The sequence below is a fragment of the Platichthys flesus genome, chromosome 5, assembly GCF_949316205.1.
Source record: "Platichthys flesus chromosome 5, fPlaFle2.1, whole genome shotgun sequence".
NCBI lineage: Eukaryota > Metazoa > Chordata > Actinopteri > Pleuronectiformes > Pleuronectidae > Platichthys > Platichthys flesus.
The window spans coordinates 7989298-8017192 of record NC_084949.1 but is presented as its reverse complement, the minus strand read 5'-3'; the positions used below and the strand labels follow the sequence as shown (position 1 = coordinate 8017192).

The following is a 27895-nucleotide window of genomic DNA, read 5'->3' as shown; positions in this document are numbered from 1 at the left end:
GAGAGGAGAGGGGTGCGAGTGAGAGAGAGAGAGAGAGTGAGAGAGAGAGAGAGAGAGAGAGAGAAATATTCCACCCACCCAACAAGGAGACATACTCATAAACAGCAAGCAGACCGAGTGAGAGTCAGAAGGACAGAGGATCTCAGGGCAGCAGCAGTTCAAACAGCGAGGCAGACAGAAACAGAGTTTCACTGAGAGAAGATGGTTTATTAAAGGAGAAGGAAAAGTTTAACAGACACACTCTCGCACACGAATAAACACAGAGCGTGCCACAGAGACGCAGCTAATTCCAAGAAATACCAGCATTAGTACGAGAGGAATAGGAATATAGGAATATACTGTTCTTTCTCCCTACCATCACACACACTCACACACACACACACTGGTGCTGAGTGTGTGTGCTGCCCAGCGTCAGAAGCGGGTTTGTTCAATCCCAGCAAGTGGAACATCTGGGAGGAAGGAGCGAGCGAGTGGATGGATGCCTTCTGCAGACTCAGTGGTCTGGACCCTCTGTGGGTGAGTTTGTGATGCCTTCACTGACCCTGGAATCTCCTGTATTTACGGTGTTTGTCATTTTCTGTCATGAGCAGATCGTGTACAGCCTCACCCAGTCCAGTTATAGTGAGTTTAAGTGTATAAAGTTTATATAAAGTGAATTTTTGTTGTTGCTCATGTCACATAGGCTAATAGTAATGTTTATAAATGACTAAATGTTTATGTAAAAGTTTGACTGTGTCTTTCCGAGGCTGAATCATTCACAATTGTTTATGGGAATTGAACATCTTAACACATTGCGACAGTTCTGATTATTTGCTTACTAAGTCTTATTAAAAAGTTTTATTGTGACAATTTATAAGATGGAGGAAATAAAGTATTAGCGTTAGCCACATTAGCATGCATGGTCCTTGGCCATCAACTATGCAGATATTTGTATTCAAGGTTTTTACCATCCTGCTGAGAGTTTGAGTAAATAATACGATTACAACTTTTTAACTTGTGTGGGGGTAGATCATGTTTGCTAGCAGAACTCAGCAGCAGCACAGACAGAAACTCAGCATAGGATACACTGAACTTATCTGTTGCACCCTGTACAGATCGGAGGGCATTAGCAAGCCAATCCAACTGGGAGACTTTGGTCTATGCCTGTTTACCGTCACTCTGCCCTGTGATTCAGCGCAATGAGATGCTGACCAGTCAGGCTCTGGCACACTAAGCCGAGCTGCTGTAGCTGGACAGGCTTATTAGACTTGTATATCAGCAAACCTCCACATTCTGAATCCCGGCTTAAAAAAATTGACGACTGGCCGCGATCCAGCTGGAAAATCCAAAATTACTAAATCCCAGCTCGCCCCCCTCACCCCACCGGTACCTCTCTCCCTCTGTTTCTCATTACAGCTGCGCTGGCCTCTGCAAAACACCCATTGTCGAAAAATTGAAAGTAATCTGCAAATCAAAACCCTTCTGCTGTGAAAGTTCAAAATGCAAATGTGGTTCTCTTAGCCACAGAACATCCTTTAATCAGCGCCGAGGACTGTTTTAAAAAGATGTTGTTGTCTCTGGTCGGCTCCGAAGCTGTCAGTTATTAGCGGCGGTAATCAACCTTTTGCATACTTTAGGTGAGGCGTCACTGCTGTATCATTAGTCACATCTGTGGGGTATTGCTGTGGGATTATATGGCTTTAATACGGAACTCAAGCATGTTCAGTCCAGGAGCTAACAGCACATTTACTTTCTTTCACCTTTAACGAATCCATCCTGTTATTTAAACAAGAGGTCAAGGTCTTGGTGAAAGTGTCAGGAGAGGGACTGATACTCTCTAAAATTATTGAGTTCTTAAGTGCATAATGCTGCTCAGTCCTGTTTTTCTCACAGACTACGTGAAAGATTTCACTTATTTAACCTTATTATTTGCACGATTTGCATTACAATGGGGTTATTAGGCCGGCATTGCAAAGCAGATTCGCAGTACAAGTTCAAGTCTCTTTCAAAATGTTCACATCACAGTGTTTGTCAGGTAAAAATAGGCACCTTGCCGTGCCCAAGCTGCTGGCATCTGCTAGTTTACTGCCAGCATTTTCAGCCCAGGGTGAGAAACAGGATAAGCACTGAGAAAAATGCAGGAGAGAAAAGCCCAGAGTGTGTTTGACAAGTTGGATCTCTTGCATCAAAGTGCTGCGTGCATCTGCCTGCCACTGACCACAGGAGTCAGAGGGGTCTGTGAAAAGTAGCCTCCCACTCGCTGCTTCTCAAGAGATGTATCACTTAAACACGTTGCGGTGCATCAGCGTTCACAGAGACCACTCTACTGTGCAGTATGTGCAAAAATGGCAGGTTTATTACATAACCCTAACCAGCTACGTTATAAGGATTTATGTGGGAACACCTGGGTTTCACTTGTGGTGGAGTTGGGACAAGCTTTCATTTGAACACAAACGGGTCAGCGACAGTAACACCAATGATGGTAAACCTGTATTTATCACTATATCATGATGAATCATGACGTGCAGAAGCATCAGTCAGTGTGAGCAGATGTCTCACCTGCCTCACTTCACTCGCTGCGTGGACGTTGGCCCGGTTGTTGCATCATGATCCCGCAGCTGCCACCAATTGTGGCCTCGCTCTCCCTTATCCAATTTGGAAGTCTACCAGCGGGGCCAGACTGCTCTGCCATACTTGAATCTTTAAACCACTTCCTGTGGCGACTCCGCAGGGCAGCTAGTGCAGCCAGACACTGTGCCCCTCATTAGACCAGTCAGGTGATAAACAAGACAAGCAACAACAACAAGTCACTTAGCTCCCTTGAATTCTCTTTTAAAACAATAGATGACCTATCCTGGCCCCGGCTGCTGCTGCTGCTGCTGCTGTTGCGTAATCGCACACATTTGGCAGCATTTGCCCAACACACCTCATATGTGTGGGCTTTTATGTTATTAGTATAATCCTTGACCTCACTGTTTAATGTGTTGACAGTTTTTACTGTTCTGCTCAAATAAGAAACAAGTCAGAGACACAGAGAGGAAAACTGATTCTTTTCAGCAAAACGAAGGCTTCTTCCAACTCACACTCTCTCAGGATTGGGCACAGATAGATTTTCTGTAGACTTACTGTGGTTTCACTTGCCAACGCCTTGATGGATGAAACTTAGGACTTGCACCAAGTCTCGATTCTCTGGACTCAGCTCTCGCCAGCTGTGTCTGTCATGATGATGAATATAATTTCACAGTTTGACCTCAATTCATGACTCATAAATACATTCTCTTAATCTGATTATTTTTGTTATTTCTACTTTTCTTACATTGTGTCTGTTTTAGGACTGGAATCGAACATGGTACACGGCCAACCCGGACCTGACTCAGTGTTTCCAGAACACGGTGCTGGTGTGGGTTCCCTGTATCTACCTGTGGTTTCTGGCTCCTTTCTACTGCCTCCACCTCTACTGCCATGACCGTGGACGGATTCAGATGTCCTGCCTCTGCTCCTCTAAGATGGTGAGACTTCACACAGACTTTGGCCATTCTTCAGTGTATTGTCCATTTTTACTCACATAAATGAAAACAGATGTGCAAATGCAGATGCAAAGACGATCCTCCAATCAGCCTGTCATTCATTTCCTGTCCTGTTCAGGTGTTGGGCTTCCTGCTAGCCTCCTTCGGCTTCGTGGAGTTCTTCTATATTCTGCTGGAGAGAAGCGAGGAGATCCACCAGCACATGGTCTTCCTACTGAGCCCCATCATACGCAGCATGACTGTGGTAAATACTCTGGTTCCTTAAACTAGCATTTACCCACACATTTACATATGTCTGCCCAAATTGGATACAGATGACTTTACGTTACATTAGAGAATGCAGGCAGTGGCTTAAATAAGATGATGCAGACCTTAAATGTATGTGTATAGAGTTAGCACTATTACAGAACAGGGAAAACTGCACATTCAAGATACCACTGTAATCAAACTGGGTGTGATACAAAGCAAACCATGTTACAGGGCTTTAACCATGACTCTCCACTTTTAGCTGTTAACAAGACTTATGTAACTGTACAATAGTTTACTTAAATGTATTTTGGGTCCATGTATAAAAAAGGTCTCAACCATGGCCTTTGATTTGCAGCCCAAATTACACATTTCAACCTCCCCCCCCCCCCCCCCGCATTGCTCAGGTCAACAGAGACGTGGGCATATTTCCTCATGTATTCTGCTTGCTCACATGTTAATGTGCAGAAACATGACAGAATATATAGCGTACGTGCTGTATGTTGGCCAGACATTGAGGTGCAAAGTTATGTAACAGGGACAGATTTATAGGCAATGCACACATCATAGTACCCTGAAAACTAAACCTTTCTTTTACTGTTACGCACCAGGGTACAGAATATACAGTATATGTAGTGACATGAATTACTGTTTGATGTGGTTCAGTGTACATATATGCAAAGTTCCAGTGCAATTAAATAGGATTGTTTAGGGGCTTTGTCGGTAAGAGACAATATTTACATGAATCACGATATTTCAGGCTCAAAATCAGCATGATTTTGTATAATTACCCCACGTCACAGATTACAGGCCAGATGTGAGCATTGGCAGTTGCTGCTTGTCCACTCGAGAGCTTGCGTCAAGTTTGTCCATTAAAGCAGCTGCTGTGTCGCTCAGTGCGAATTGACTAATCATGTGCTTTTAATCAAACTTCATATGAATCTCTTCCAGCCTTTATCTTTAAAAAACACAAAACCGCTGAATACAATGGTGACGACTCACAGTTGTAGCGTATGTTTAACCTAATTACACAGAGAGATTCAGCCTGTAACAGTTCTACAGGTATGCTGTTGGGCCTGACGTCAGTTTCTTCTGTTGAGTGCCATTGTTCTGACCAAAACTGTATTTAAGGTGTTTAATTGCACTGCCTGAACAGAAAGAAAGAAAAGACAAAAAGGGCAAAACACTCACCCAGAAGCCGAGGTTTAGAATTAAATAAAATAAACCCAAACTATGAGCAACAGCTCAAATGACTAAAATGCTCTAAATCTGTACTGCTAGTATATATTTATTCTGTCTGCTCAGGTCTTTAATTTTTACAATTGTTGTTTGGCTTTTCCCCCTCCTTACATCTTGATTCAAACCATAGTATTCCCCCACCGCCTGGATCAGGGTGGTGTGTGAGGTGGGCTACAGATCATTATTTATAGAAGATAAGGACCAGTGTGCAATCACAGAAATGTTTTCAGCAGCATGCGTTGATGGAAGTGGCCCCGAATGTTTCTCGAAGCATCGACCCCACTCGTGTTAAATGATGCTTAAATGATGCGTGGGCACAAACAGAAGAAGGGCGCAGCTCACAACATGGGTGGCATGATATGTTTGAAATGCATGTTTATGCTGCGCAGGAGTGATTTAAGAATTACAATGCAGCTCAGCCCGGATAGGGAGGGTTGCTGTAGTCCAGTTAGTCTGTGAAGCTGACCAACAGAGCCGGAGGGCCTCGCTCACAAAGCTCCCTCTCTCTGCAGCCCAGCACAGGTCCTGCACAGTCTCCCTCTCTAAGTCAGACAGCCTGGCCCACCTGTGGTCTTTTCAGACTACTGAGTAAATACCAGCACCTGTTTGGGTAAAAATACAACTCAGACGCCTTTTCTGTAGAGGGATACATAAAAAAAAAAGATATATTTTAAGGACGTCATTAATCACTCCCGAGGGCCAGACAACAAACTACCAGCACGTTGCTAATCGTTGATTCTACTGGCCAGATCTATCTTTATTATCAAAGCATATCATTTTCTGGATGTTGATTGTAGCCACCCACCACCAGCCGTTCTCTGGGTGCAGTCCGGGAACACTGTGCTCTTGTTGCTTCCACCAACTTGTTTTGTTGCCCTTCGACTTGGGCTGATGTATGGGAACGATTTTGCCTGAGTCAGCCAGCCCACAGGACGAATCATGGTCACTAGCGATGAAAGTCATTGAAAGTACACACATGACACTGACTATAATCAGCAGTAACATTACGTAAAGCTCCAGTTCCTTCCCCAGCGCTGCACACATTACACCCATGTAATTATAAGGTAGGGTTTCGATTCGGGGCTGAGTGATGGACTTAGTTCCACCCACTGCCTCGGTCCAACCGATGGGCTGATGGTTTACATCAAGATGACAAGTCAGAGCACAGGGCTATAATAGGAGGGACACTGGAAATGTATGGTTGACCCAGGGTCAGCCATACATTTGCATTCACTACTTTACATAGAGGTTTGTAATTGGGCTGATGCAGCCTCAATCTCCTCACATCCGGACTCAGAGACCCAGAAGTTCGGAACAGAAAGTTCTTAGTTCCACCCACGGACTCGTACAAACCGACGGGCTGATGGTTTACAGCTATAGGGAACGTCAGAGCATAGGGCTATAATAGAAGAGAGGCTGGCAATGTATAGCTGAGGTCCAGGCCCCACCTAAAGAGCTGTTGGTTCATTTAAATATCAAAGATGCTAGCAAAGCAGTTCTCTGGAGTATTTTGGTGTCTTTGAGCTCTTTGTTTTTGGTTTTCCAGTCTGCCACTTGGTACATTTCTGTACCACTGATTGTTTGAAATAGAGGAAATCCGCACGCCCAAAGAGCCACCATCTTAAATACCCACAATCATTTTTGAACAAACATTGTGATGTTTCAGGAATACAGAATATATACATTAGATCACATAAGATATCATAATAAATGAGGCATCTCTGTCTGTATATATGTTAAAGTCAGAATAACACCACAGATCAACATTCAGGTGGATGTATAGACAAATATCTAGAGAAAACAAGTATCCATTGTGTTTATCCCAAAAAGTGAATGTTATCTGTCCCACTGCTGTCTTTGATCTGCAGCCCCAGCACCACTGTCGGCTACCTGCCCGCCACCAAATAGTACAGTTAGTGACAAGCTTCTGAACACAGTCGAGCTGAAGAGTCAGGTATTTAGTTAGGAGGTGTTGGAGACCGAAGCAGTGCAAAATACAAAATAATTATCAGTCTTGATTCACTGTTCAGACACAAACAATTCATATAAATACAAATCTTGCTTTAAATCTAATGCATGAATAACAAGCACCTTTTACCATCACATTAAACCATTCACGTGCGTTATGTGCCTTTGGCTCCAACATCCCAGAGACGTTGGAGTGGACCGGGGACTCTAAATTCCCCATACGTGTGACTGCAGAGTGGCTTACTATCTACATTCATCCTTCGATGCACTGCCAAGAAGTAGGAGGGAAATGTGAATGAAAAAAAAAAATGAAATCGTCACAACACTGAGTAAACAGGAACCCTGGATGTTGTTTATATCAACCAGAGAGATTTCCACCCTCTTGTTCCCATTTCCACCTACAGTGTATCGGCTTGTTGACTGGAAAGTCGTATATAATTACCAGACCACTGTAGTTTATATCAGGACGATGCTGTGCCTCATCCCATAGTAACCAATATGTTTCTTATTATTAAGTCTAAACCAGCGATCTCGCCACAGGGTGATGAGCTAGTATGATAAAGTGACGACTTGCTTGGCCAACCACTAACCCAATTACAGAGGTTCAATAACAGACACAGGATTTCTATGACAACAGATAGATAACTGGGTCCACTGAATGAAGGGGAAAAAACCCTATATATGCTCTATCATCTTTGTTAACTGAAATAGTAACTTTGAGCAATATGTTTAGGGCACGCAGCACACTATACATGTGCATTTCTTTAAAGGCGGAAGTCTGCCAAGTCACATCTGTCCCTGCGGCCAGGGGAATCCCAGAAACCCAAGTGCTTTCTTAAAACCACCATCGCCTACGGTAGATCAGCATAAATCTGGCTCCATCCTCTCTGCTCTGTTGAAAACATCGGCGGCTAATACAGGGGAGCTAGTGCTCCATGTCCTTGGGCATCATTTCCCCGGAGTTACTTCATGTTTTTAAAGGATTCTTCACAAAAGAAAAGTAGAAAAAATGATTTGGGGTGGATTTACATCAGGACTTTTACTACTTGGAAATCATATTATTTATTTTTTTCTGTCCTTGTTTTTGTCCATGGAGTTTTGGCGCTCTGCTCTCTCTCTGGCTCCGAAACAGATTCATTTCCTCTCTTGTGAAATAAGAACCACTCATGTGAATTCTCTAAATCGGTCCTTTCTGTCTTTCTGTGTCTCTCTCTAGATTCTGGCCTTATGCATCATCCAGTTGGAAAGAATACGAGGCTGTCGCTCCTCAGTGTTCCTCTTCCTGTTCTGGGTCTTGGCTGTCGTCTGCTCCCTGGTGCCTCTCCGAGCGAAGATCCAGCTGGCCATGGACGAGGTATATAGTTAGCCTATTAAGATGTAATATTAACACTGTGCTGTATGATTTAACATGAATAGAATGTGTAATATAATAGCACATGCTGCTGTATATTACAACCACACAAGAGTAACCTCTATATCGTAAATCAGGTATAAGTGGCAGCCAAAGAGTGTTTTTCAGTTTTGAACCCGGTGAACCTGCAGTGTCAAAACGGTGAGCGGGGATATCTAATCAGGTCTACTTCTACCCATAGTCTAGACACAAGACTCCAGGCGCAAACCCGGAGATATCCCTTTGTCAGCAAAGCAGTTCTTTTACATCCACCAATTTTAACCAGGGTAACCTAAAGTTAACCAAGTGCTGGAGGATGACACCGCCAATTCTGGTCAAGCCTGTGTGTGTTTAAGTTTCCCTTTTCTTCCTGTGTCTCCTGTCAGACACTGCAATCATTGTTGCATGGGATAGGTTTCTATTTAAGCGCACACAGGGCCGTGGGGCAGTCGCATTTGCATTTCTATAAAAAGACACAAACACACACGCACACATCCATATATCTGTTTTTATCGTCCTCGGTGTGACATTCCCACACTGCTTGGGGGAGAGTAATGATGGCCCTGGGATAACTGCTGGTGAGACACGGCTGCCCAGGGTCAGACCAGAGGAACGTCAGCGCTGTGTTTATGGGCCTACACTGCTGTAAACACAGCCAGATGGAAATCAATGCATCCACACATAATGCCCTTTGGAATGTAGACATAGATGTAAAGCCGCACGTGCACATGGGGGACACACGCGACAACATTTCTTTGAATATTAACCTCTTGATCCAAATCATTCAATCATTTTACTTTTCAGCTAATAATCAGAATCAGAATCAGAAAGTATTTATTGCCAAGTAGGTTTACACCTAAAAGGAATTTGCTCTGGTTATTGGTGCATGCAATGAACATAGAAACATAAAAACACAATAAATACAACACACATAAGAAAAGCAATTAAAAGAAACAATATATATTTACTCACTATTTACTTCTTATTTACTCCCTTTTTCTAATATTTATACAAAGTAACATTTATTTAGACATAAACATATCTAAATAAAATGTATACAATAGATAAAAGATATAAAAAGTGAATTAAAAAGTGAAATGCAAAAAGCAAGACAGTGAACCGTGTCAGATTGCAATATGCAATGTAATGCAGTATAATATAATATAATATAATGTGTTAATTTAACACATCCTTAATAATACCACCCAGCCACACCTTTCCTCATGGGCAATAATATTGTCCTTCATGCAACATCATGTGTCAGACTATTGCTAGGCAGGTGCATCAATGTAGCAGGTAGTTTGTTTCACCTTCTCCCGCAGATTTAAGATATAATGTGTCGCGTAATGAACTTTAAATTTGGATTTCTAGTGGATTTTGTTAAGGTTGTACAGACTAAATGTTAGCTGATATAACCTGTTTGTGTTACCTTTTATATTTTGTGTACAGTGATAAAAGTGTAACCAATCTTCTCATCTAACTTCCAAATTCCCCCAAATGTTTTTCAGAGTTTAGAAACCAAAGTAAACTTTTAAGCCCCCATTTGACTTTTTCCTCATTCCTCCCAACCAGTATCAGCTTTTATAAAACACCACAACACTATTTTGTCAGTAGTTTTTATATATTTGAACATATACATAATGTAGATATGTATATGTTTTACAATAGGTGCTGTCATGTTGTGAGACAATACAAATGATGCAGCACACGTCAGCAGTTCCCTGTGTGTGATTCACGTTGCTGTGTTGACGGCTTGAGTTGACAGAGTTCATGTTTGTGGACCTTTGGCCATTCTTGGTCACTTGACCTACATTTTTCCCACCCACTCTCCAACCATCCTGACCCTTTTTTTTTCAGAGTGTGGCCGGATCCATTTGAACCCTTCATATCTCCTTTCTGAGCACAGCACCACACTTTTCAGAGAAACTCATTTTAATGTTTACCATGGCTCTGCTTTCCATGGGTACCCATACGGCTGCACAACAGGCAGGCTGTGGCAGGGGTGTTGACCCAGTAGTAAACAAACTCTGCCAGCGCCCGCAGTTTCTGTACGTCAAGAATAACACAGCAGCTCGACATTTCACAAAAGTCACATAGTGGTTAATATCACAGCTGCTGCCTTGATTGAAAGTGAGAGTGCTGGTCTGTAAAACCACAATCTGCCTATTTACAGATACGTCCGCTTAGCGTGACTGAGAGGCAGCTTTAACTATCGCTTCATTTATATAAAGTAAGCCATTAAAGAGTTTGGGTTTTCACTCTGATTTAGACTAAACCTCCAAAATACCATTTATTGTGTCTGTGATCTCTATATAATGCACATGCATGGGAAAAATTCATAAAGTGGAACTAATGGCGCTGTGGATCTGCACACAAAGCCACAGGATGCTGTGTGATTTGTTAATTATTGTTGAAAGACATAAAAGAACATTTTGATCCAGTTGAAAACCTTTTCAACTGGATTTTTTCTTTGGCATTTGCTTGGCCATGAGGCCAATTAATATTGGCCTTGGTTTTTCATAAAAGACACATTTACGAAACTAGTCTGGCAAAGTTTAAAGCAAATAAACTCAAGGATCTCTTTTTTCAGACTCTACTGCAGCTTTCTCATTCTGTGTTTTCTTACTTATTCCACAGGGCATTGCCTCAGACATTGTACGATACCTCGCCTTCTTCTCCTACTTCACAATCCAGCTGGCCCAGCTCTTCCTGTGCTGTTTTGCTGACCAGCCTCCAGTGGGAAAAACCGTCCTGGAAAAGGTAGGCAGGAGGAGAATGTGTCCCACTTCCGTCAAAAAGGTCCATTTACAAGGGATGGAAAAATGCCTGAGCAACTGTCTTGTGGTTTCAGCTTTGTTTTTGTGAAGACACTTTTCCCTTTTGGAGGAAATGATGATGGGTGATTCACCTCCCTCCCTCCTTTCTCTCTCACTACACCGCTTTTGCTTCCTGTGAGAGGAGTGTGGATGGGTGCGAGTGTGTCTTTGACATTGCTCTCCTGCATACCATCAACACAACTCACTCACTTCCGCATCGGATATCATCATGACTGCTGCTTATGTCAGCCATTATTAAAATACAGATCCCATCAAACACAAGCCTGACAAGAACCCTACAACCTAAAAATATCTAGGTACTGTTGTAGAGCAGCTGACAGGTGGATGACATTTTTGTTCCTCTAATAAATCAAATCAATTGTTTCCCCGGTAATAAACAAAATAGCTGGAAAAGTCCCTTACAAACTCTTGGCGGGCGGCGGGGAGGCTGTGGGTGCAGAAGCCGCAGTCTGGCGTGATGGACACACCCATTGGTCGCTCCTCGCCGCGTGCTCCTCTTCTTCCTCCACCTCCTCTCCACCCCAAGGTCTGGTTAGAGTTACTCACAGGAAGAGGGGAAGTGAGGGGACGAAAGGGCAAGTGTGCTCATATTAAAGAGAGCAAACACCACGTGCGGGGGTGGCAGGGTGGAGGAACGGCATAAGGTATGCGTGAGAGCACAAACTTTCTGTGCGTCTGTCTCTCTGTCCACCCTTTGGACAGTTTGTGATGACACATTTCCGCCCCGTCTGCACCAGACCTCAAAACGTCATCTTTGCCCGGTGCTAACACTGAGCTCTATTTATTCTATCATGTGGGAGTTCATGGCCTCTTCTCCCCACAATGGACCACCTGATTGTACAGCGATGTTTGCGCACATCAGCATTCTCAATCTTGACCCCTTCACAAGTGCGGCATTCAACCATGACCCGACGGCCTCGCTGAAGCTTGTGTGTTTCTTGAAAGGCTCTGAGTGTCAAGAGATTTACTACGAAAACAACAGTGAGTTTGGTCTTCAATCTGTTGCAGAATCCCTGTCCCGTGAAAGATGCTTCTTTCCTGTCAAAGATCCTCTTCTGGTGGTTCACTGGGTAAGGTGGTTCTTCAGAACCCTCTAATTTTTAGGCCCTCGGCTGACTCATTACTATGACAGTTTGTGCTTGTTTACAATATTATGCGTGTCTTGTTGACGATTGAGCATGACTCATCGCTGTGCTCCCCCTGCAGGCTTGTTGTGAAGGGCTATCGCAACCCACTGGCAGCAGAGGACCTGTGGACCCTGAGGCAGGAAGACACGTCACACAAGATCATGTCTGAGCTCCATCAGGACTGGGCAGAGGAATGTGCCAAACTTCAAAAGTGAGAATTGAAGTGATAATTAATTGATGCCTGGTGGTTTAAAAGTGAATCCCAGCATTTAAGTGTTGGTCAAAGTTGAATGAGCAGAGGTCAAGACATCCAGACCTGTTGTCCCCGGTGCAGATCAAGTTCCAAAAGCACTGGATCCTACATTTCCACAGTGCAAACAGTAGCATTTGATTTCATCATCCCTGTATGATTAACAAACTCTTATAACAAAGACTTTCTCTTGTGAAATTTTAGACTCTAAAGTGTAGAGATTACCCTGAAGACATCAAACCCCGATTGATTTTCTTTAAAAAGCCTCTTCCAGAAGTTATAACATAACTGTGTCCTTCTGAAGGAAACAAAAAGACCTTTCATTTATTGAATCCCCTGAGATAGGCTTCCTAATCTTCTATGTGTCCCAGAGTTATAACATGAATGTGTGGCAGAGGACCAAACTTCACAGGGAAACGACATGTGCAGGGCGTGCACACGTTGTCCGCCATGTTTCCCCTGGCTCGTATGTCCTGCTGTTTTGACACAAGCTTGTTAACCACTACACAGCTCTCCCTATTGTCATGGTTTAACAGCCAAAGCATCAATTCCATTTTATTGCGACGCGGTCACACGTTTACATGGTGTTAGTTGAATTAATGACCCAAGCAGAGCATGATTTAGCCATGATTGCGGTAGATTAAATTTGGTACGTCTCATTACCAGAGGCATTCGAGGGCAGAAAGTGGGTCCAGAGGAGTCGCTTGAGGACACTTTGCACCCTCATGTCAAGGCAAGAGCCCTGTGTCATTTTCAAAGCTTGTTAACATGAGCCAGTTCTTTGAACATCTGCCTCCAAGTTATTATGTCATTAAATAATGTCTTTTACTGCTGCTGGCAGATTCTTCAGTCCATCAGTGATGGCACTAATAAAACCCTCTTTTTTTTACATAATGTGTTTTACATTAAAGAGTTGAAAGGCACCAGAAGCATGTCGGGGCATCTCTGACCCAGAAGTCTCGTCTCTAACTACATGTGCGTTTTCCCCCATTGGCAGGCAGGAGAAGGCTCTGGCGTCGGGTGCGGCGCTGGGGGGCAGACTGCCAGACCAGGCCCAGCTCCTCAGGAAGCTGCAGAAGGAGCAGAGCTCCGGCTTCTTCCTGCTCAGGACGCTGGCCCGCAAATTTGGTCCATACTTCCTGACCGGTACCCTGTGCATCATATGCCACGATGCCTTCATGTTCGCCATCCCACAGGTGCTCAGGTGAGACATGAAGCTTAGCTGCACCTCAACCCAGTTCCATAAGGTTCAGGTCTTATTGGGTCATAGATATTGTTGGGGTTAGCACAAAGATAGAAATCAGGCATTTGATAATTAGACAATTAAAGAAAACCTGCTCAATGGATCATAAGTAACCGTGTGATTACATTTGGAAAGAAAAGTTGCAGTGTTTTTTCCATGTTACTTTTTTCAGTGCTCCACAAATTAGATGGCATTGCATACTCAGCTCCTGGATGCACAGCCCTCCAGGCTAGAGTATAAAAAGGATTTTATAGTGGGGTTTTTTAGGTGAAACTGTCCAATTCAATTGGGAGACTGAAGTGAAAGAGATTTATTTTTCCTGGTATGATAATTTATAGAAACATCGGTTTTGAAGATTGTGGGGAGGAAACCCCAAAATACCACAGTCTAGATAGATAAATAGACACGGCCGCATAAGAAACTCCAGATATGTCACCTTCATTGTTCTATTTAAAACGATTTGTTATACACACAACCAAAAAACAACAGAGGCTGGCAGCAGTGAAAACAGGTCATGGCTGACCCGTCACTATCCACAGCATCCCTCTGGCCAGACTGGAATGTTGTTGTTGATGCACTGCACAGAATCAGTGGAAGTGTTAATTATGGTCATGGAGCTGTGAGCAAGAAAAGTAGACGAGACCGCAGCCCTCTGTGCTCCAGTACGGAGGACAGGCGGCAAGCGAAAGGAGGCTCTAAATGGCAGCAGAGCAATGGGACCACAATAAGGGAGCCGCTGGCCAAGTGTGAGGGCAGCACGGCCACAGGCTGAGCACTGTTGTGCAACCCGAGCTTGCTTTGTGCAGACCAGTCAGCCAGCAGCCACAGCAGCGCTCAAGGCCCTTGGTTTAAGACACGCACTGAAAGTCAAATAATAACCAGATTGAGTGAAAAAACACGGTAAACGCTGTGTTGACAGGGTAAAAGCCCGCCTGCATCTGATTTGACTGGTATCATTCGCTACTTTCCAGGGAAAATCACATAGAGCTTTGATAAAGTAAAGACAGTGACACAAAAGTGCACTCAAGGGTCAAACAAAAATAATGTAAAAAACATATTCAAACTTCTAAGGAACCTGTTTCCATCTGCTTCTCCTCTGCCTCAGTCTTCTTCTGGGTTTCATGAGAGACGAAGACGCCCCGCTGTGGAAGGGCTACTTCTATGCCACCCTGATGTTCATGCTCTCCTGCCTCCAGTCGTTATTCAACCATCAGTACATGTATGCCTGCTTCACCGTGGGGATGAGGGTGAAGACGGCTGTTATGGGCTTGGTCTACAGGAAGGTGGGTAGATCTGCGTCACCAAGACATGCAACCTCTAGACGTGACATAAATTATGTCTCAACTGGCAAAAACAGAAAGCCTGCTTTGCTTCCAGACTGGAAACTGTACGCAGAGTGTGATTATGTGTGCTTCACCTAAGATGTATGATTGTCAGGAAACCTTTATGAGGGTGGCAAATTATATTGTACACAATGCACTGAGGGCTAAACGTCTTTGTCTCTTTTGTTGTCACTCCAGTCTCTGGTGATAAACAGCGCTGCCAGGAGGACGTGCACCGTGGGCGAGATTGTAAATCTGGTTTCTGCAGACACTCAGAAGCTCATGGACTTTGTGGTGTACTTCAATGCTGTCTGGCTGGCTCCTATTGAGATTGCTCTTTGTCTCTTCTTCCTCTGGCAGGTATGTCCAAGTGTTGTATCTTCACAATGCCTCCCATTCATGCACAAATGCGTGCATTTTACTCAGAAGCCCTTTGACGCGCTTTTATCCCTTCTTTCATTCAGCATCTGGGCCCGTCGGCTTTGGCAGGAATTGCCACTGTCATCCTAATTTTTCCACTCAACGGATTCATTGCAAAGAAAAGGAGCAAGCTGCAGGTAAAAGCTGGTACAGGAATCCTTTGTTCCTTCGCTCCAGTGAGGCTGACATCTGGCATGTTGGGTCAGGGAAGCCACAGCTGGTTTAGATAGTGGCTGAAGAGCAGTGTGGGTGTTTGGACTGGATGGTACATTCTCCCTTGTCCTTTTGATGTCTGCCCCATATAACATGTTTGAAAAACAATGGCAGGAAAGGGTGGGCAGTAGGAAGACATAATTTTTCCTTTCTTTGGCAAAACAACAGACGGTTCTGTAAATTTGGATGCCAATTTAATCGAACGTTGGCTTCAACGGTGTGACCACATTCCTGGCCCTTTGTTGTTTCCTTGTCATAAAAAATCCCTAGAATGTAACAGGCAGTAAATTCTTGCAGAATTAAACAACTTCTGTGATGTTCAGGAAACTGTAGCTGTTACAAGGGCAGACAAACCCATGTTCACAAATGTATGGATTTGTTTTCGTCGGTAATTGTCTTTCCACTCTAACCCAGTTTCAGCTTTAGACATTTTATTTCAATCATAAAATGGAAGAAGAAAATTGAAAGACACATTCCTTGTGGTCAACAGGAGATCCAGATGAAGTTCATGGACGGCCGCATCAGACTGATGAACGAGATCCTGAATGGAATAAAGATCTTGAAGTTTTACGCCTGGGAGAAGGCCTTCCTGGAGCAGGTGTTGGGCTACAGAGAGAAGGAGCTGGAGGCTCTGAAAAAGTCTCAGATCCTTTATTCCGTCTCCATTGCTTCCTTCAACTCCTCCTCTTTCCTGGTAAGAGCAAGAAACTGAAAGAAATCATGATAAAGAAACTAATTCCAAAGTTGAAAGAGGTATATATATAGAGAGAGACACGTTCGTTGCGCAAAAAGACCAAAACCGGTTGTTCATCGATTGTACTAACATGTGTGTTTACCCAAAGCCTGATATAGCTCTGTCCTTTGCACTGCTCTAGTTCCAATGTCCATCTTTGTTTGTTTGACTTGTCTATGTTAAGTACTTTGTCACATTGTTAAGAGACGTGTTGGCCTATATAAATTAAGTGTGATATTATTATTATTATTATTATTATTATTATTATTATTATTATTATTATTATTATTATTATTATTATTATTATTATCATCATTATTATTATACACACATTCTGTTTGTACATCTAACTTTGAACATCTTTCTCTTTCCTAGATCGCCTTCTCAATGTTTGGAGTCTACGTGACGCTGGACGAAAGAAACGTCCTCGACGCACAGAAGGTCTTTGTCTCCATGGCGCTGATCAACATCCTGAAGACGCCGCTCAGTCAGCTGCCATTTGCAATAAGCACAACCATGCAGGTGGGTAATATTGCTGCTCTGAGATGTGTCTCCTTCCACAGTGGCTGGTGCAGCAAACAGGTCAGTTAACTAACCACTGACTCTGTTTCAGGCTGTGGTTTCACTCAGACGTCTGGGGAAGTACCTGTGCTCAGAAGAACTGAAAGTGGACAATGTCTCAAAGGATCCATTGAGTTGTGGTAGGAGCCCCACTCATTTATAAACTATTCTACTGCATGAAAACACTACTATACTGCACTGTTTACTGACACCAATTTACATAATTTGTCTGTCTTAAATCATAGGCTGTCATAATCGATACAAGCAGCCCGCAAGACTTGCTGTTTATATCTGTGTAGCCCCACAGCCTTGTATTGCTCATGTGCACTGTCACTTCCTGGGTCTCGGCCTGACGTGTAGACACATTAATTATAGGATGTTCCCATTTAGCGGTTGATCGTAAATCAGAGCATGAATTCAGACGTATGATTTATAGAGAAATGAAAAACATACCGAGCACCGTGTCTGTGATCCGTCAACACTTCCTAAGAGCTCGTGAAAAAGCAACAGCTCTGTAATTTGGATGATTAAGCTAGTTCTCTTGTAATTATGCCCAGACTGCTCTCTGACAAGTCACTTCAAGAGAGGAAATTTATTTTGAAGGTTTGTTTGTCGCTCAGGTTGAAAGAACATGTTCTGCCTTTAGTGTTCACTGAGTTCACTCAGTGTTTCTGTCTCGTTCAGATGGGGAAGACGTGGTGATCGACAACGGCACTTTCAGCTGGTCTGCAGAGGGCCCTCCATGTCTGAAAAGGTATGAGCTGTGAAAATGAACAATAAAAGAAACTAAATCAATCAAATTAAGAGACACTGACTGAATAATTCCCCTCCTTGTTGACAGGATCAACATCCGCGTGCCACGAGGTTCTCTCGTCGCTGTAGTGGGACATGTGGGCAGTGGAAAATCGTCTTTGTTGTCCGCCATGCTCGGAGAAACAGAGAAAAGAAGCGGTCAAGTCGTTGTCAAGGTGCTGAGCTCATGTCCCATGTGCAAGTTCTATTCGTAGTTTGCGGGTAACATTTTAATAAATATTGACAGTCTCACTTTGGACGTCTGTCTCCACAGGGCTCCTTGGCTTATGTGCCACAGCAGGCGTGGATCCAGAACGCCACGGTCCACGACAACATCCTTTTTGGCCGTGAGAAGCTGAAAACATGGTACCACCGTGTGCTGGAAGCCTGTGCTCTGCTGCCAGATCTGGACATTCTTCCTGCTGGAGATTTAACAGAAATCGGAGAGAAGGTATACAAATGTTTTTCTCTTTTAAAATAAACAATTACAAATTATTTCTTGTCTTGAAATCATCTGAGTTATGTCTGAAATATTGTCCTAATCTTGGTCATTCAGGGACTGAACCTCTCGGGTGGGCAGAAGCAGAGGGTGAGCCTGGCCAGGGCTGTCTACAGGAAGGCGGATGTGTACCTGCTGGATGATCCGCTGTCTGCCGTTGATGCGCACGTGGGTCAGCACATCTTCGACAAAGTCATTGGACCCAAAGGAGTGCTCAGGGACAAGGTAATGCATGTAACAGATGCTGCACAGTGCGGTTAAGCCTCTACAATTCAGCTACAAAGAGACACCTAAACCACTTACAAGCACAAGTCCAGCGCTATTGTTATCATCGCACGGAAACCACCACTTTGCTGACACTCTTGTTTTTTAGTAAAGCTTCAATTTAGTGTCGGATTGTGCTTACATTCTATTTTTCTGACCTGTGCGGCTTGCCGTGCAGACCCGCATCCTGGTGACCCATGGGATGAGCTTCCTGCCACAGGCCGACCACCTTCTCGTCATGGTAGATGGAGAAATCACAGAGAGCGGCTCCTACCAGGAGCTCCTGAGCCGCCACGGTGCATTTGCTGACTTCATCCACACCTTTGCCAACAACACAGAGCGAAAAGAGAGCGCCATACAGAGAGGTGAGGAGACGTTTCAGCACAAAATTCAAGAGACACTATCATCAGAAATTTGATATAAAAGAGTAAAGTGTACTTACATGTGCATTAAACCTGTAGCCGGGTCCAGGAGGTCCAACGCTCGCCTCAGCATGGTCGACTTCATGCCTTTCTCCAGAGACCTGTCCCAGGAGCAGCTCATCGGGTACTTAACAAAAGCATAAAGTGTCATCAAGCTGTGTGGCTTCCTTAGCATCTTTTTTATGACACTGACTTTCTCAACATTCTCCAGGGGTGACACCACCAATACCAACCTGCAGAATATGGAGCCCGTGTCTGAAACGGACCAGGAGCAGATACCAGAGGACTTGGGCAAGCTGACCGTGGCTGACAAGGCCCACACTGGAAGGGTGAGTCTGACAATAGCTTCTCCCCATAAAGATATTCATATAATTAATAATGAAATCTCTAAGCCACAAATTTTATATTTTAGTTTACTCTCACAGTTATTCAAAACATGTTGTTTTAGACTGCAGCAAGCTCTTTCAGTAAAAAAAACACATTTAGCAAATAGCTGGTGGACATAGTTTAGCTTAAAGCAGCTAAAGAGATAGATTTTCCTCCGAAGTAGAGGGAACAAAATAGAACTAAAATGATCAGGACTATTAGACTTACTTTCATCTGGTGACCAGAAATGTAACATCAAATATAAGTCATTCAGGCATTACAGAATTTATATTAATACACAGACAGACAAAAGGTTCCTTTAATTCCTTGAGACTGACAAGTATTTTTGTGTTTTTCTGCAAAAGGTGAGGTTGGACATGTACAAGAAGTACTTCAAGACAATCAGCTTGGCCATCATCATTCCCATCGTCTTCCTGTACGCGTTCCAGCAGGGCGCCTCACTGGCGTACAGCTACTGGCTCAGCATGTGGGCCGATGACCCCATCGTTAACGGCACTCAGATCGATACAGACCTGAAGCTGACTGTGTTTGGGGCTCTGGGCTTCGTACAAGGTCAGTTAGTTAATGGCGTGAGTCCTCAAGGACAAACACTCCAAATGTTTGAACAGTTCACATTGGATTATAATGTCTGGCTCCGGTTTGATCCAACATCTCTCCGTTTCGTTCAGGCATCTCTATCTTTGGTACAACCGTTGCCATCTCGATCTGCGGCATCATCGCCTCTCGCCACTTGCACATGGACCTGCTGAACAACGTGCTGCGCTCCCCCATATCTTTCTTTGAGTGCACGCCCAGCGGCAACCTGCTCAACCGCTTTGCCAAAGAGATCGACGCCATTGACTGCATGGTGCCCGACGGCTTGAAGATGATGCTGAGCTACGTCTTCAAGCTCATGGAGGTCTGCATCATTGTGCTGATCGCCATGCCCTTCGCAGCTGTGATCATCCTGCCCCTCGCCTTCCTCTACACCTTCGTCCAGGTACACCCCCCCCCCTCCCGACGTTTAAACTCCACATCTATGACTTTGATCTTTGCTTCTAATTTGAGAGCATTCTTTTAAACATGGATCACCAGGAGCTGGGTCCCATTACTGTGTGTTATTGGAACGCTCTGAGTTCCAAAAACAACCCTTCGAAATGTTTGCCTTCCACATGTATTCTGTTCCCCCGCCTGCTGACATAGATTTGTTACGTGCATTCACTATGAATTATGGGAAAGCCCTGAGCGCTCCCCCCTCGGTTTCACTCATTAAAGCTGGTGTTTTACTTTTCCACTGTGGGCTGCAGAGCTTCTACGTCGCCACATCCTGTCAGCTGCGCCGGCTGGAAGCTGTGAGCCGCTCGCCAATTTACACTCACTTCAATGAGACGGTGCAGGGCGCCGGCGTCATCCGGGCCTTTGGGGAGCAGTCCAGGTTCATTCTACAGGCCAACCAGAGGGTCGACTTCAATCAGACCTCCTACTTCCCCCGATTCGTGGCCACCCGGTGAGATGATTTGTGATTATGAATTCTGAAGTGTTTTGATATAATTATTACATTCCTTAAAAGCACGGTAATGGTTAACATGTTACATGTTACATCCACAGGTGGCTGGCAGTAAACCTGGAGTTTGTGGGTAATGGCGTGGTCTTAGCTGCCGCCATTCTCTCTGTGATGGGAAAAAACACACTGAGCCCGGGCATGGTTGGTTTGGCTGTGTCACACTCCCTCCAGGTAAGTGGCTCTACCTACGGGCTCACACACACCGACACACCCACACCCACACACACACACACACACAGACACACACACACGCATGCACACAGACACACTGTGGTTCTGGAGGTGTCCCAGCACCCAGCGTATTATCAACCCTCCTGTGGCATGTTGCATGTGGCATTGAATAAAAGACTTTGAAGTGAACCGTGCTGTCTTGGATACTGCAGGTGACTGGACTCCTGAGCTGGATTGTGAGATCCTGGACCGATGTGGAAAACAACATTGTTTCTGTGGAGAGAGTCAGCGAGTATGCAGAAACTGCAAAAGAGGTACACTGACATAGAATCACTGCCTAGCACACAAAATAATCCAACAATGTAAAGGAGAGGGTCTTCTCTGATCTGAACTAACCCTTTGTTATGGTCTCATTTAGGCCAGTTGGAGTATAGAGGGAAGCTCTTTGCCCCAGGCCTGGCCCCAGAATGGCACCATAGAGTTCCAGGACTACGGCCTGCAGTACCGTAAAGGCCTTGAGTTGGCTCTGAAAGGCATTACCTTGCAAATTCATGAAAGAGAGAAGGTGAGTCATTTAATTTGATATAAAACACACAAAATTGACTTAATCCTGGATCACACAAATTGCAGCGTAACATCATACTTAAATTCTAACTAAAAACCTCTTCTCACAGGTTGGAATTGTGGGTCGAACGGGTGCAGGGAAGTCCTCACTTGCCCTGGGAATCTTCAGGATCTTAGAGGCGGCGAAGGGAAAGATCTTCATTGATGGCGTCAACATCGAAGAAATCGGACTCCACGACCTCAGATCCCGCATTACTATCATTCCTCAGGTATGACAGTAGAAATAACAAAAACTGAGTCCTGGCTTTCATCATATAAACTGTTTGCAATAGCTTCAATCTGTATCCACTCCAATATAATCCATTCCCAATTGTAATAATCCTGTTAGCGATCTGAACAGTTCAGTGCTGGATAACAGCTGCTCTCCTCTCCCCTAGGACCCCGTGCTGTTCTCCGGCTCCCTCCGGATGAACCTTGACCCCTTTGACACCTACACTGATGAAGAGATATGGAGTTCATTGGAGCTGGCTCACCTCAAAAACTTTATCTCCAATCTGCCTGACAAACTCAACCACGAATGCTCCGAGGGAGGAGAAAACCTCAGGTACGACACGTTGCAGTGCAGATAAACAACCAGCTATTTGTTTAGCCAAGTCCGTCATCGTTAAATTATTATAAAGAGATCTACGCTAAGTTCCAGGAACAGTCCCCGTCTAATATGTGATTCCACTCGTCCCTCTCCAACTCTCCTTTTGTCTGTGTAGTCTGGGTCAGCGCCAGCTCGTGTGCCTGGCCAGAGCCTTGCTGAGGAAAACCAAGATCCTGGTGTTGGATGAGGCGACAGCTGCTGTGGACCTGGAGACAGACACACTCATCCAGTCCACAATCCGCACACAGTTCGAAGACTGCACCGTCCTGACCATCGCTCACCGCCTGAACACCATCATGGACTACACAAGGTACGTGTTAATCAAAGATAATTATGCATCAGGTCAAAGGTCAAATGATCAAATGGTCAGTGACAAGACATTCATCACGTAGAATATCTAAAGTTTAATGACTATCGATTCTCAAATGTAAGTTTGCTGATTTATTTGGTCTGTTTCCTGTCACTATAACCTGAACACTTTTGGAGTTTTTTGCTCCAAAAAAATAACCAATAGATAGGCATTAGTATGGATTCTGAAAAACATGTACTGGGATTTTGTCTTACCTTTGACACTTCACAAACAAAACAGTAGATAGAAATCGAATTATTGTGCAAACAAATGAACATTTAGTACCAACAATTAAACGATCAATAATTTCAAAACGTCTGTATCATTTTCTTGCTGCTCCACAGAGTGATCGTAATGGACAAAGGCCACATTTCCGAGATGGACACTCCAGCCAACCTCATTGCACAGCGGGGACAGTTCTATCGAATGTGCCGGGAGGCCGGGCTGGTCTAGGTCTCTGCTGGAGCCCCGTTTCTTTGAGCAGGTGATGTGGTGTGCAGATGTGGCACCTTACTCCTGTGGCTCTCCAACAAGTGTTAAATCGGGCCATTCCCAGATTTATGGCAGCTCAGAACGCATCTCCACGAGGGCATTGTCTACGAATCCCAAGAGCAGCTGCTGACGCAGTCCCTACAGAATTTGTTTGTTTTTTGTAACACACACACTCAGACATGCTGTTGTAAGTCAGGAAAAGACATTTGTTAACCTCAGATGATGAACATTCAGAAGAAGGCTACAGTCGTTTGTTGAGAGTCGCCAAGCTATAAATATTGTACATAGAGTAGTGGAGTCAGTTTATTCCATGAAATGTTTAAGGCAAAGGCTGGATTGAAAGAGTACCACAAATCTTAAGGATTTTCAGGCTATATTATTTTTATAGTTTTTGTAAGTTTTTATAAAGCACATGGCATATTTTTGATGTTCTCTCAGGCTTAAACTTTGATGTTTACTCATACTTTTTTAGCCTTGTATACCAAGAAAGAGGCAATTTTGTTATTGTTATTAGATGGAAACCTATTCTGCCATCTTGTCCGAGAAGCTGGGAGAGGAAACACTCTGACACACAAACCTGCAAATGGTTCAGCCTAGCGGATGCGAGGGAAGTGAGTTTTCGCAGCGTTCTGGATCTGAGCTCGAAGCAGCCAATTGGGAGTTTTTATATGTCAGAGAAAAAGAGGACAACACTGAATTGAGCCAAAGCATTAACAACAGTCCAACTATGTTGTGGCTGTTGCTTATTTCTGTCAAAGTAAACATATAAAAAGGTCAATAGAAACCGTGCTGGTCAGACTTAACCTGACGCCGGTAGTGAAAAACCACCATGAATGAAGGGAATGCCTCTTCAAAACAATGGTGATAAATCTTTGTGTGATTATCTCTCTGCCTCCACCGCACAAATTCAGGCTGCACACACATACACATGTGCACAGAGTATAAAAAAAACATCAGTATGGTTTCATTGGTGCTGACATGATAGACTGTATATAGTCCACGTTGACCTTTAGTCTCGATTCGAGGAAAGAACCCTATGAACTTTTCCAAGAGAAGAGGCATTTGCTGTTTTTGTCTTACTGGTTTAGACAATATATACTAAGAGAAAGCCTATAGTTTATTTATGTCAAACGACAAAATGTAGTTCCTTAAAATTCTGAGGATTGTTTTATATTTATACTTTTTATAGCAAGCTTGTTCATTTTTCATTGACTATTTTACTGTAAATGTACTGTTTCATACATCATGCTGGATAAATAAAATGTATTTGAATCCATGCGTGAATTTGTGTCTTTTTAAGGGAGTTTGCCACAAAATGCATAAAATGTCGAACTTTAACTCAGCCCTTGAAATACTCAAGGACAATTCTTGGGCACAAGAAAAACATTGATGACATCGGTGCTGGATTGGTTGCTACTTTATTTTCGTGTCATGCACACAGAAGTGGCCAACACTCATGGGTTAATAAGACAACCAAAGCAAAAGTTGCAATGATTGATCAACATTATATTCCATTTCAACATTCTAGCTTTATTTCCAAGCTTTGCAAACAAAAACTGCTTCCACAAACCTTCCTTCTAGAGAGGTAACACATTGAATAATAATAATCTATATGACAATGATCCAGTGGAGTAAATATTGTGTCATTAAGCTGGTGAAAGATGCAACAGCCCGAAGTGAGGCCTGTTTCTATGGGTGCTGATGAACCAGGCAGTTGTAGTTACTTCAGAGAGTCACTAGATGGCAGTATCTCTACAGCATGAACAGCTGCAGACTGTCGGTTGTTTACACTTGTTGCAATGGCGACCATCAGTGAGCTGAAGAGCGGTAAGAGCTCACTTGATTTCACGGTGTTATTGTTTAGACGCTCACACTTCACTCTTAGATCACACAGAGGCAAATACACAACAGGCCCGGTCATTGCATGAGTTAATCCAGAGAGGCTAACATGGGTTAGCTCAGGTTAGTTTAACCACAACATCGTCTACGAGTCTCCTCTCAAAATCTTGATAATTCTGCGAACTGAGGTGTCTGTAATAGTGAGGCATACTGGGACTCGAACCTTTCATTGTGCGTTTCAATTCGGCTCTGCTGAAAACGTTATACAAAGTACACGTGTGTCGGTTATTGTGGCTTTACATTGTTATCATCCGCTGGCTAGTAGCTCATGTTAACGCTAGCTAGCTTGGTGACATTAAGTCTTAGGTGATGAGGGGGAATTGTAAAACAAGCTGTTGTTAAATAAAGACGCAGTAATTATTCACATGTATTCCGATTTGAAGAAGGGTCTTTAATAATTCATTTAAACGCATATTTCATATTTTAAGAGGTCTTAAGCTCCGTCATTTACGAAAATCTAGTTAATTTCTCAAATATCTGAATGAAGTACGGCGGATGTTTAGAAAACTCCCATCATTCAGGACAAATGTTAGCTGGAAACACTGACCTATACAATCGTCAAGCTTCCAGTCGTTGTAGTAACATGGGCAGTTGATCAACTCGATTCTCTTACTAATCCGTATCCGGTGACATTGTGGATTATTGTAGCCGTGAGGGACACGCTGGAGTCCCGTGGCGTGCTGGGCCAGCTGAAGGCACGGATCCGGGCGGAGGTGTTCAGCGCCCTGGATGATCAGCGGGAGCCTCGACCTCCGCTGTCCCACGAAAACCTGCTCATCAACGAGCTGATCCGAGAGTACCTGGAGTTCAACAGGTACAAGTACACGGAGTCAGTACTGACAGCAGGTAGGTGGCGAGATCGAAGCACAACTTTCACTTTCCACAGGCTGGGGGATACAAGCTCACAAAGTGACTCAACAGCAATGTGTTAATGTTTATTCACAGGTTGTTTTTTTTCAGGTCCTTTTCTGGCTTTACACCAGAGAATTTATTTTTTTATATCGACTAATAATTTAAGTTTCAACAGAAATGACTAGATAAACCTTGTTTATAAGCCTTCTTGCTCTTTACTGTAATACATATAAGGGTCTAGTCAAACTAGAGTATCAAACTAATACTAGACTCTAGTATTTTTGTGAAACGTGTTGCCCCACACATCTGCCCAATAATCAAAATATGGATGAATAAGTGAACAAAACATAATATGAAAAGATGCAACATCTAAAGTGTATTTTTGCTTTGTACAGTGCTGCACTTGTTTTCTCACTTTCCTCTTTATATACTCATATATATCAATGAGGTTTCCAAGTAAGTTTGTCATCAATTGCAACACCACAAAAACTTGGCTTCAGAAACTCTTTTATCAGGAAATCCATCCATAACAATTTTTTATTTGATTATCCTTTATTGGATTTGCGAAAACTCTGTTTTCACCTAATAACATTATGCCACCACATAAGTTTTGTCATTTGATAAACAATACTATCTCTAACTGTTCCTAAATATTACCTCACAATCTTAAACAATTGCAGATTCCATATGCTGCTGTTCACTGTTAGAGCAAAGTGAATTTCTTCTGATCTCTCTGTTTGTTTTGTCAGAGTCGGGCCAGCCTGACGTGCCTTTGGACAGACAGTTCCTGGCCAGTGAGCTGAAAGTCACAGAGGATGCGAGCTCCAAGTCTGTGTAAGAAACAAACAACCAGTACAGTCTGCTCTCCACAGTGCTTAAAGACTTACTGAACTCTCTGGGGGGGGGTGCGATCAGCTATGGAATTATCTATTTATTAAAAGCTCTGTGGATCATCTCCATCATCGGAGTTTCATTTTGAAATACCAAGAGGTTTTGAATAATTTCAGCTTGCCCTCCAGCTTTGGAGACACATGACCACAAGCAGTTTGTTTTGTAAAAGTCCACATTTCTCTGGGGGCTTAGTTCAACTAACCTGACTCAGCAGATGTAGCAGGGGTTGTAGACTTGCTGGTTTCACTTCCTAACACTCTTTGTTTCCCACTTTCATCGTTTGCTAAAAACAGAAAGAAAAATGCAACAATGTGAAATACATGTTCATTTTACTTTGCAGACCTCTTCTCTATGGCTTAGTGTCGCACTTCCTGAACAGCGGGGATAAAGGAGGGAAGGTGTTCCTGCGGGGATCCTCTCTGCCAGCCGGCCCCGCTGCCAGCAACCTCGGACCTGGATCTAATGCTTCTAATGGATCTGGATCTAAGAATTGACAATTGAATACTGGCAAACCTTGGACTAAAGAGTAAATACATACTTGGCAGGACATGTAGCAGCATCGGACATCTTGTCCTAAGATTTTATTGTGAGTGTCATATGTATGCATTACGGCCCAGAGGATATGAACAATATGGTGGCAGAAAGCATTTGTATTTATTTTTGCGGTAGCTAAATTCCCAAGATAACCTTTTCATGTTGTGATTTTTATTGCTGGCTTTACCGATTTCAGCATTAGTGACATTGGTACTGATCGCAGTCATCATATTCCTTGCTCTCTCCATAATTCTGGCTGAAATTTGAAGTCTTCTCTTTAATATTTTCACATTTTTGATCTAATATTGTCTTTTAATTGTTCAAAATAAATGTTTTATATTTATATACCACACTTAGTCAAAATGGTTTGTAAAATGGCAGTTTTATTGGGAAACACATGGTGGCAGTGTCACAAAAGATATAGCTGTAGACTGGTGCAGCCAGAGGATGAACAGTAAAATCGTGTTTTAACCTGAAACTTTGAAAGAATATCTGAAAGCTTTAGCAAAAATCTCACATCTTAACAAAGAGG

General features: G+C 43.4%; 2 protein-coding genes across 2 annotated transcripts; both read left to right on the top strand.

Annotated features, from left to right (window-relative positions):
• Positions 1-24463, top strand: abcc6a (ATP-binding cassette, sub-family C (CFTR/MRP), member 6a). The gene is made up of 31 exons (XM_062387446.1): positions 1-516; positions 3312-3488; positions 3625-3750; positions 8176-8313; positions 10987-11109; positions 12195-12256; positions 12393-12524; positions 13561-13767; positions 14912-15089; positions 15327-15488; positions 15593-15685; positions 16252-16455; positions 16870-17016; positions 17108-17195; positions 17740-17809; positions 17897-18023; positions 18122-18298; positions 18404-18571; positions 18789-18975; positions 19072-19156; positions 19244-19361; positions 19764-19971; positions 20088-20398; positions 20706-20905; positions 21007-21133; positions 21346-21447; positions 21552-21698; positions 21808-21966; positions 22135-22301; positions 22462-22656; positions 23040-24463. The coding sequence occupies exons 1-31, from the start codon at positions 475-477 to the stop codon at positions 23146-23148; spliced, it is 4536 nt and encodes a 1511-aa protein (XP_062243430.1). The 5' UTR covers positions 1-474; the 3' UTR covers positions 23149-24463.
• Positions 24464-24915: 452 nt separating this feature from the next.
• cep20 (centrosomal protein 20) lies at positions 24916-27713 on the top strand. Its single transcript, XM_062388971.1, has 4 exons — positions 24916-25014; positions 25735-25932; positions 26688-26772; positions 27170-27713. Exons 1-4 carry the CDS (start codon positions 24987-24989, stop codon positions 27321-27323), a joined length of 465 nt encoding a protein of 154 aa, XP_062244955.1. The 5' UTR covers positions 24916-24986; the 3' UTR covers positions 27324-27713.
• Positions 27714-27895: the final 182 nt, after the last annotated feature.

Bases quoted from the DNA above. Each gene is read 5' to 3' on its own strand.
- cep20 (XM_062388971.1), top strand. From the start codon at position 24,987: ATGGCGACCATCAGTGAGCTGAAGAGCG. The intron at 25,015-25,734 runs GTAAGAGCTCAC...GGATTATTGTAG, and splicing joins CATCAGTGAGCTGAAGAGCG to CCGTGAGGGACACGCTGGAG. The intron at 26,773-27,169 runs GTAAGAAACAAA...TTTACTTTGCAG, and splicing joins GATGCGAGCTCCAAGTCTGT to ACCTCTTCTCTATGGCTTAG.
- abcc6a (XM_062387446.1), top strand. From the start codon at position 475: ATGGATGCCTTCTGCAGACTCAGTGGTCTGGACCCTCTGTGG. The intron at 517-3,311 runs GTGAGTTTGTGA...TGTCTGTTTTAG, and splicing joins GTGGTCTGGACCCTCTGTGG to GACTGGAATCGAACATGGTA. The intron at 20,906-21,006 runs GTGAGATGATTT...TTACATCCACAG, and splicing joins CCCCGATTCGTGGCCACCCG to GTGGCTGGCAGTAAACCTGG.